At 46.9% G+C, this 10,254-nt stretch overlaps 1 protein-coding gene across 1 annotated transcript; it reads right to left on the bottom strand.

Annotated features, from left to right (window-relative positions):
- Window positions 1-6,082: 6,082 nt before the first annotated feature.
- On the bottom strand, window positions 6,083-8,598 carry LOC125716942 (Krueppel-like factor 2). The gene is made up of 3 exons (XM_048989806.1): window positions 8,083-8,598; window positions 6,975-7,905; window positions 6,083-6,842 (listed from the first exon to the last, which is right to left on the bottom strand). Exons 1-3 carry the CDS (start codon window positions 8,152-8,154, stop codon window positions 6,667-6,669), a joined length of 1,179 nt encoding a protein of 392 aa, XP_048845763.1. The 5' UTR covers window positions 8,155-8,598; the 3' UTR covers window positions 6,083-6,666.
- Between the last annotated feature and the right edge of the window lie 1,656 nt (window positions 8,599-10,254).

Genomic DNA, 10,254 nt, shown 5'->3' with positions numbered 1-10,254 from the left:
CTGCCCCCCCCCCCCCCCCCCAAACTCCCACCCCACCACGACAGTCTGAGGCACACATTCACACACTGCAAACTGGGAGAAGACAAAGAGACAGTGAGGATGCTGCTGGGAGTACATTGGTCTCGAGCCGCAACTGACATAGGAAGATAACTGCACAGACGCTGTGCTCGGCTTGTATGACGGACACCAGGGCGGCGCTCTCTCTCACCTCCTTTCTCTTTGCACACGGAATGGATTGGGGGGCTCTTGAGGTCCCTGCTCTGTCTCTAATCTCATGTGCTGACCTTCTGGTGGTGCTGTGGTGGGTGTCGGAGCTGCCCTAAGCTCCTGAGCGGTTGACTGCTCTGACTGTAATGGAGAGACTTCTGCCCTCCTGCCCCCCTCAGCCCCGGATGGATAGAAAAAAAAGAGTTTCCTCAACTGTTCTGCTGTGGTTTCGCACTTTTACATTCAGGCATTTTAGACTTGATTTGATCCTCTGTCACTCCCTCCCCCGGTTCAGTTAATGTACCCCATTAAAAGGTACAACAGCTGTTCACTACTCGGGATTCAGACTTGCGGGTGTCTGTCTCTAAGAAAGTAAAGACCTCACACCTTATCCTCCTCCACCAGCCGTAATGCTAGATGACCTAAAATGATCTTCCTTTCTGTGAGTGATTGGGGGGGGGGTTCTCTTACTCAGCCTGTCCGATGCTGGGGGGGGGGGGGCGGGGTGCTCTAGCCTCCCTCTGCCTCTTCAGGGATCCCGTCACATGGGTTTGGTAACAATATGCAAGCGCTGTAGTGTTTGTTTACACGACTCGTCGTATGGATGTAGTTTCATGTTTATGCATAACTGATGCATGGTATGTTAGTCCAAGAATTAAAGATGTGCATCATGTAGGACACTGTAAAAAAAAAAGGTAAATTTTTTTCCCTGGGATTTAAGAGAATGATTTGTTTCTTAATATTAGTGATGTGAAATTGGAGGTAAGCTGTACGTGTTTGTGATGAATCAGAGGTGTGATTTGTGCGTGGGGCTGGTGTCAAACTGCAAACTGGGTGTGTTTTTATGAAACTGATGGGAGACGCTGCCTCAGATATGCACGGTAGTAATTGGATGTTTTCAGGCCTTTTCCACACAGCCTCTGTGAGGATGTTTTCCCCACTTAAACCACTGGATCATCTGGACACGTTGAATTTACCTGTTAGCTGTGCGTCTGGGCAACAAGGACTAGACCCTGTGATGTCCCATTATTCCTTGCTGCTGTAGGAACCCCGCCCACTTTGCATCCTTGAGATGCAGGTGAATCTTAGGTGTGATCTGATGGGTTTTTATTAATTACTCCAAATGAGCTGGACTCCTACACTCCATGAAGGGAAACAGTTTTGTTTAGAAAAGGAAACTGGAATAAACTTTTTTTTTCAGCAAATGCCCTAATTATATCTTGAATATTTGTACGTCTTGGTGTGTCTCTTTGAAATTGCGAAAAGTGATTCCAGTATAGTTAGATGCTAGACTGACATACATACCGGGTACTTGCTGCAGTAGAGGAGTAATGTGGAGTACTCACTGTGGTAGAGGAGTTGTATGGGGTATTCACTGTAGTAGAGCAGGTATATGGAGTACTCACTGTGGTAAGGGAAGTACTCTGTAGTACAGGAAGCACATAGGGTACTTGCTGAGGTAGAGGAGATATATGGGGTACTCACTTTTGTAGAGGAGGTACATGGGGTACTCACTTTTGTAGAGGAGATATATGGGGTACTCACTTTTGTAGAGGAGGTACATGGGGTACTCACTTTTGTAGAGGAGGTACATGGGGTACTCACTTTTGTAGAGGAGGTACATGGGGTACTCACTTTTGTAGAGGAGGTACATGGGGTACTCACTTTCGTAGAGGAGGTACATGGGGTACTCACTTTCGTAGAGGAGGTACATGGGGTACTCACTTTCGTAGAGGAGGTACATGGGGTACTCACTTTCGTAGAGGAGGTATATGGGGTACTCACTGTAGTAAGGGAAGTACTCTGTAGTAGAGGAGGCACATAGGGTACTTGCTGAGATAGAGGAGATATACAGTCAGGTCCATAAATATTGGGACATCGACACAATTCTAATCTTTTTGGCTCTATACACCACCTCAATGGATTTGAAATGGAATGAACAAGATGTGCTTTAACTGCAGACTTTCAGCTTTAATTTGAGGGTATTTACATACAAATCAGGTGAACGGTGTAGGAATTACGGCAGTTTGTATATCTGCTACCCACTTTTTAAGGGACCAAAAGTAATGGGACAAATTAACAATCATAAATCAAACTTTCGCTTTTTAGTACTTGGTTGCAAATCCTTTGCAGTCAATTACAGCCTGAAGTCCGGAATGCACAGACATCATCAAACGCTGGGTTACATCCCTAGTGATGCTCTGCCAGGCCTCTAATGCAACTGTCTTCTGTTCCTGCTTGTTCTTGGGGCATTTCCCCTTCAGTTTTGTCTTTAGCAAGTGAAATACACGCTCAATCGGATTCAGGTCAGGTGATTGACTTGGCCATTGCATAACATTCTACTTCTTTGCCTTAAAAAACTCTTTGGTTGCTTTCGCAGTATGCTTCAGGTCATTGTCCATCTGCACTATGAAGCACCGTCCAATGAGTTCTGAAGCATTTGGCTGGATATGAGCAGATAATATTGCCCGAAACACTTCAGAATTCATCCTGCTGCTTTTGTCAGCAGGCACATCATCAATAAATACAAGGGAACCAGTTCCAGTGGCAGCCATACATGCCCACGCCATGACACTACCACCACCATACTTCACTGATGATGTGGTATGTTTTGGATCATGAGCAGTTCCTTTCCTTCTCCATACTCTTCTCTTCCCATCACTCTGGTACAAGTTGATCTTTGTCTCATCTGTCCATAGGATGTTGTTCCAGAACTGTAAAGGCTTTTTTAGATGTTGTTTGGCAAACTCTAATCTGGCCTTCCTGTTTTTGAGGCTCACCAATGGTTTACATCTTTAGTTGAACCCTCTGTATTCACTCTGGTGAAGTCTTCTCTTGATTGTTGACCTTGACACACATACACCTACTTCCTGGAAAGTGTTCTTGATCTGGCCAACTGTTCTGAAGGGGTTTTTCTTCACCAGGGAAAGATTTCTTCGGTCATCCACCACAGTTGTTTTCCGTGGTCTTGCAACTCTTTTGATGTTGCTGAGCTCACCGGTGCGATCTTTCTTTTTAAGAATGTTCCAAACAGTTGATTTGGCTGCACCTAATGTATTTGCTATCTCTCTGATGGGTTTGTTTTTATTTTTCAGCCTAATGATGGCTTGCTTCACTGATAGTGACAGCTCTTTGCATCTCATATTGAGAGTTGACAGCAACGGATTCCAAATGCAAATAGCACACTTGAAATGAACTCTAGACCTTTTATCTGCTCCTTGTAAATTAGATAATGAGGGAATGACACACACTTGGCCATGGAACAGCTGAGCAGCCAATTGTCCCATTACTTTTGGTCCCTTAAAAAGTGGGTGGCAGATATACAAACTGCTGTAAATAAAAATTCGTTTCATTTCAAATCCATTGTGGTAGTGTATAGAGCCAAAAAGATTAGAATTGTGTCGATGTCCCAATATTTATGGACCTGACTGTATGGGGTACTCACTATCATAGAGGAGGTACATGGGGTACTCACTTTCGTAGAGGAGGTACATGGGGTACTCACTATCGTAGAGGAGGTATATGGGGTACTCACTATCGTAGAGGAGGTATATGGGGTACTCACTTTCATAGAGGAGGTTTATGGGGTACTCACTATTGTAGAGGAGGTATATGGGGTACTCACTTTCGTAGAGGAGATATATGGGGTACTCACTATCGTAGAGGAGGTATATGGGGTACTCACTTTCATAGAGGAGATATATGGGGTACTCACTATTGTAGAGGAGGTATATGGGGTACTCACTTTCGTAGAGGAGATATATGGGGTACTCACTATCGTAGAGGAGGTATATGGGGTACTCGCTGTGGTAGAAGAGTTAAAAAAATGTAATCACTGTAATAGAGTCAAATTGAACATTGCAGTTGAGGAATAATATGGGGTACTTGCTGGGGTAGAGTAGCTATACGGAGTACTTGCTATCATAGATAAATGAAATGACATACGCACTCCAGCAGAGGGAGCCCTGGCTCTAGTTTTCCTGCAGTGCTGGGAATGAGAATCCCAAAGCAGCAGGGTGGCTACTTGGGAAATGAAAGCTCAGCAGGGTCAGAGGGGTGGAGTCATCCTCCATGTCTGGCCGCTGAGCGAAACTCTATTCTGCTTACTGGTCATTTACCAGTCACTCTAGTTTCCCAGCCCCCAGGGACGGCTGCAGGATGACCACGGCTCTGCGGTCTGACTGAAGAAGACTTCATTGAGGGGGGAGGTGAAATTGCAGGGTTCTTATGCATGTCCTTAAAGATCAATTACTGGCTGAAACTGAGGTGTTGAATGACAGTAAATAGGTGAGGATGAAAGTGACCCTTTACCCAGGAGCTAGGATTTCAGGTCAGGATTCATTCATTCATTCATTATCGCTTGAAGTACTGGCCTGGTGTGGAGCAATAATGTACAGTACCCGACCGGTATCATCTCGTGTAACTACAAGCTGATTGCATTCCATAACCCCCTCTCCCGCCCCCTCAATTCATAAGGGACACTGTAATGTGCGTTTGTCCCCTTAACACATTATATTAATATTCATATATCTAAAGTTTTTTAATTACTGACTATTGACGCGGAGTCCCCACGCTAAACCGACCGCTGTGATTTTGGGGAAAGGGGAGAGTCAGTCTAAGAAATGCGGCGGACTCGTGGTGCGGACGGGTGGGGGGGGGGGAGTCTCAACTGGCTAACTCTGTGGGTACGTATGAAGAGACAGCAAATTAAAGAGTGTAGCGATTCACCGCAGGCAGATCATCGATAAATAACCTCCACGAGAGAGTAGTGCAATTGTGCCAAATCCTCCACAATACCAAGAAACGTCAAGCCAGTAGTGAAAGTGACAACAATTTTTCCCCGACCGGTCATTGCGCAAGATTGACACCGATATATTATCTGCGTGTTTATACTTGTATATTTGTGTTTGGCGCTGTCTGCGCCTGCTGAGCTCCTGGAGCTCCGTACCAGTCCGGCCCCCAACACCTGTTAGTCAAATTCACTTACTATAGAAGCAAAGGCGAGGTGGAAAAAGTGAAATTAGAGGTTTGATTTCCCCCCCCCCACTTGACTAGATGGCCTATTAATAGCAACGTGTACGTATTTCTTGTTTTCTGGCAGCGTGCTGCTCGGCGATGCGGTGAATCTCCTCAGCCCAACTGAGGACGCGTTTTATTCCCAAGGCGCCGGAGCTGGCGGATCGGGGTGCTTTCATGGGAATCACTACGCCGATGAGCTACTTTTCAGGGTTAGGGAGAGCCGTTAAACCGCATGCTTTATGTGAATGCAGGCGCTGTCCAAACTTAAGGCCATATGCTTAGACAGTTTAATGGTGTTCTAAACGTAGCTAAACGTATCAGTGAACAGGTTTGTATTGTGGCACTGTGACGTTGTGGAGCCTTTCTACCTGTTTAGAAATGTTTTAACTTAAGTTTGGTTTTAGGGTTTTATTTCCGAACCCGTTTCCCGGCTTTGGTGTTAATATTAAGGAGGATTGTTCCTCACGAAGGAAGGAACCCAGTAAAAGTCACGATTCCTTTCATCCGTCCGTGCGCCATCCCCGAAGCCCGGCTTCTTTGCTGCAGATCGCCGTAACCCCGGGTCCAGACGGTTCTAAAAGCGACCTCTGTAATTATGTAAATGTAATGTTTGTATTTATAGGCTGCGGTCGCGTGCTACTGGCAGCGTCGCTCGCACAGCTGGGATACATCGGAGCGTACATTATAATGAGGACCCGGGGTGGGTGCGTGGGGGGGGGGGGGGGGGGGGGAGAGAGAGAGCAGCTTAAAGGCGCTTTTATGGTCTGGGGTTTCAAAGCATAGTGAGACCACGGCGCACCTCGCACGGGAGAGGTCTTTACTTTCAGGTAGGGGGGGAAAAAAAACACTCTGCAGGTTCACCCTCTGTCAATTGTTTAATATTTACAATAAATACACTATATACAGTATCCAAAGTATGTACACAACATTTCAGGAATTTTAAAAAATATTTTATAAGTCATATATTCCTGCACCGATAGTGTAAATTGGGACTAAATATAGACAGGTATCAATACATATTTACCAACGTTAAGTCCTGACTTAAGAAGAAGACGCCGGTGTCTTCGGCTTCCTAGATAAACAAACGGGAAGCCCGGATTAAAGCACAAAGGCAGTTGCTGGAGTTTGTCGACATCTCGGTCCTCAGCCCTAACATACCATTATTGATAGGAAAGGCACTACGGTGAAGTCTGCTAAAATTGTTACTACGGAGATTAGGACCAGCCTGTTAGTTTGATGTTTGCCCCAGAACAAACACTATATAATCAATTTACAGTATTTAAGATGTATTCTAAACGTAGTACCCGCTACAGTATTTTTAAAAAATACAAATGTTTATTTACTTAAAAAAGACATTAAATGGAAGGGATTGTCCTTCGATATCCAGTATCTTCCCTGCACTGACTGACTTGCGCACAGTCTCTATAGGGCAGTGGCACCTCACATGTGCCGCTTCATATGAAGGGCCAGGTGGTCGGATCGGGAGAAAGCCCGCTCGCATAGGTGGCACTGGAAGGGCCGGTGGCCCGTGTGCTTGCGGAAGTGGCGGGTCAGCTCGTCCGAGCGGGCAAACTTCCATCCGCATCCCTCCCAGCTGCAGTGGTATGGTTTCTCACCTGCAAATCAGAGAGCCCTCATTTAAGTATACATCCTACAGATCACGACGGACCAGTGCGTTAAATGAATGGATGAAATAAATCGCCCATTTGAACCCGATTTCTGGCTGAGATGCAGCAGAGTTTATTTACCTGTGTGGGTCCGGTGGTGCGCCTTCAAGTGTGAACTCTTCGTGTAGGTTTTCCCGCAACCGGCGAACGTGCAGGTGTGAGCCGCGGTCCGCTTCCTCGGCCACGATCGGCGCCCCCTCTTCGGCTTCGGGTCCATCAGCTCCAGCGGGGACGACGGTGGAGTGAGCAGCATTCTGGGAGCCGCGGACTGCACGCAGAGGCCGTCGTCGTACAAGCCGAACTGGTGCGCAGTCTGGAAGGCGAGCGGCATCGCATGCGGGGGCTGCGGGTGCGCGTGGGGGAATCCCGCGGTTGAGTGGTAGCTCTGAGGGAAGCCCATGGTGCTGCGCCTCTGGTTCTGACACCTAGAGCTCATGTGGTCGTCCGGGCTGAGCGGAGGGGTTATACTGCCGGCCGTCTGTGGTGAGTTGGCCAGTCTGGGCTGCTCCACCGACATGCTGCAAGCAGCGCTGCCCTCCTGTTTGATCTTGGGGCAGGTCTGAGGCACCATGCCCATCACCGGTCCGTAGTCCTCCATAGGAGGCTCCACTTTCAGTCCGTCAAAGTCCTGCCTCGGGAAGGCGTGGTGGTTGATGTAAAACCTGCCCTGGACGACAGGGCCGTTTGACACGCAGTAACCGCTGCCAGCATCGGATCTCATAAGTTCCTCCATGAGGGTGGAAGAGTAGGGCGGAGGGGGGCCGCTGAGTTCGGGCACGGTGTACTGACCCTGCACCGTACCGGGCTGGTACAGGCTGCCAGCCTCCGAGGGCACCGGGTATTCAGCGCCGGGTGCAGACATGTTCTCCGGGGCCGCCGTGTTGGTGAGGATAAAGTCCAAATCTAGGTAATTGCTAAGGTCCTCCTCGTCTTTTCTGATAAAGAAGTTATCCGCGGTGTGTGACCCGTCCAGCGCTGGGATGCCGCATTTACTCATGTCGCATTTCCACTTCTGCAAGAAGAGACGCATTGGCCTTTGCGCTACATACACAGCAATATAAATGGCACTTCGTGCAAACAATAATAACTGCACAACCTAATTACTTAAGTGATGTAAAGTAGAAAGACCCCCCTTTCAGAGGCTGCAGCCCCACATCCCAGCATCGGTTAGGGTTAGATCGATACTTACGTCTTCCCAAGCTTTATCCTTCTGGTACGCAAATGTCGAAATCGACGGCAACATCGCCCCGCTTAAAGCCATATCCAGACTTTTTTCAAGACAAAACCGGTGCTTCTTACAGGAAAAAAAAATAAACCACAAAATGATCCTTTTGCCAGCTGTAGTCTAAAACACGCACTGGCTCGTGCGCTCCTTATCCACCTTGCCCGTCTCCAGAAGCAGCAGTAATCTGCACACTTAAATCCTCGCCTCTTATGAAACAGTTTTTCTAACTCCTGGTGGGGCTCCTACCTTATAAATATTGCTGCTCAAACGCCGGACCAATTGAGCAGAGCGGAGGAAGCGCGTTCAGGATGAGCGTAGCGAGGTCTGTCCCTAAATTTAGCTGAGGTATAAAAGGGCAAATCGCAAGCAGCGCTCCGAAAATCGGCTGAGATGCGTCTCGATCGGTCGCTTCAGTTCAATGTTGAAACCGCCGCCTACACCTCGGGCCACAGTACGAGTCTCCCTTCAAGCCGAAACTAGCGTGCCTTTTAAACCGGGAGCACAGTTTGACGATGCTTTGAAGCGACACATGCGCAGATACACGCGCAAGGGGGAGGGGGTCCACGGTCCGGGTTGGAGCGACTCCGGCTGAACTAGTGTAACAGCGGATGACGCTTAAGCTCAGCCCCACTTCTCAGGAGAAGAGAAAAACAATCAATAGTCAAATAAACTCGAAACAAAGTTCAGAAATCAATAAATCTCCGGAAAGCATTGCTGTTAAGTAAACCGTGTACTTCAGACGGTTAAGTTATCGAAAGGTTCCAAGGCGTGGGAACGGATTAAATAACTTGCGTGTAAAGCAAGTGTTTTTCTGACAGTTGCAAGAATTCGTTAGGTTTCGTCCTAACGTCAGGGGAGGGGGGGGGTCCATTTCTAGTCACGGCAATGTTTATCTTTGTAATACTTTTGCATTGTAACTTGGATTTGCTCCAACTTAATTGCCTGCCCGCTGTACTTGTGCCAAACGCCGTGATTTATGCATAGCGCAATTTGTCAGAAAAACTTAACACCTAATCACATATTTCTGTGAAACATATCTAAACATCCACGAAGCCAATTATGTAAACCTGCATATAGCCCATTTTTTCCAGGTCCATCGTATTTATTATGAACCAGTTTGTCCCCTCCGCAGTGGTACCCAGAGTCTTTTCGGAATTTTAAATAATCTCTAAACGTCGGCTCATTATGCACTGGGGTTTATTTCCATGATCCATTCAGATGGAAATTAGTTGGACATTTTATCCGGTATCGGGCGGATTAGAGAGTTTCGTTGACGTGCTTCTTTGGGTGGTTTTCAATAAGGCGCCGAGCTGCGGGACCTGGTGCGTCTTTGCGCGTTTTCGTACAAAGCTACTCATAAGTGAAGAGGGAAATTAACCTGCGTACATTTACTAACGCTAGTTGGTGCTGTTTTGCGGCTGTGTACAGTATGCCGAAAAACAGAAGTGGTCAAATGAAGTGTTTGCAAACAAGACGTGAAAGGAGATTTCATCATTTTAAAAATAGTGGATTATCTATACATCTCATGCATCTTTTCCTGTTGAGCAAAGCAGTTAGTTATTGTAATGCTGCACCTCGCTAGTTGGAATCAATTGAAAACAGCAGGCCAAATGCTAGTCTATTCTGGGCATGATTTTTTGGGATATTTAATACAAAGCTGTTGTGAAGTAACACTCGATAACCGCTTCTCAGAGTAATGCGCTGTGTATTTCCTGACCCCTGTCCGATGGCCCCTGACCTTGGGCTTTGGGTTCCCCAGGAGACCCCGAACGGCTTTGCTAATGGCACTTCTGCAGCCTTGCTGATCCTGTGCTGTTCGTGCAGCTTGGATCAGACCATGCATAAACCCTGCAGCACCTTAGACGGAAAATCATAAAATGTATTGGATGCCATTTAAATACTGCTTAACTGGCTACTTGACACATTACAAGGAGATTCCTCGAAACCGCATCAGATTAACACACAGCCTTAATGCCATCTTAATACTGATCTCTGAAATCTTTAGGATTTTATCACGTGCAGGAACTAACGTGGAATTTTATTCATGTGCAGTTCTACCCTAACAGTATTTACACAGAGCTTGCACTCTTTCCCAGGTCTATACTCTGTCTCCATTGTGTCTCACACATCCTGGAT

The sequence above is a fragment of the Brienomyrus brachyistius genome, chromosome 21, assembly GCF_023856365.1.
Source record: "Brienomyrus brachyistius isolate T26 chromosome 21, BBRACH_0.4, whole genome shotgun sequence".
Taxonomy (NCBI): domain Eukaryota; kingdom Metazoa; phylum Chordata; class Actinopteri; order Osteoglossiformes; family Mormyridae; genus Brienomyrus; species Brienomyrus brachyistius.
Note: the sequence above shows the minus strand (reverse complement) of the source record. Positions and strands in the feature narration are given on the sequence as shown.

Excerpts from the sequence above, each read along its gene's own strand:
- LOC125716942 (XM_048989806.1), bottom strand. The coding sequence starts at position 8,154 with ATGGCTTTAAGCGGGGCGATGTTGCCGTCGATTTCGACATTTGCGTAC. Across the intron at positions 7,906-8,082 it reads AGGATAAAGCTTGGGAAGAC|AAGTGGAAATGCGACATGAG; the intron begins GTAAGTATCGAT and ends CTCTTCTTGCAG. Across the intron at positions 6,843-6,974 it reads GCACCACCGGACCCACACAG|GTGAGAAACCATACCACTGC; the intron begins GTAAATAAACTC and ends TCTGATTTGCAG.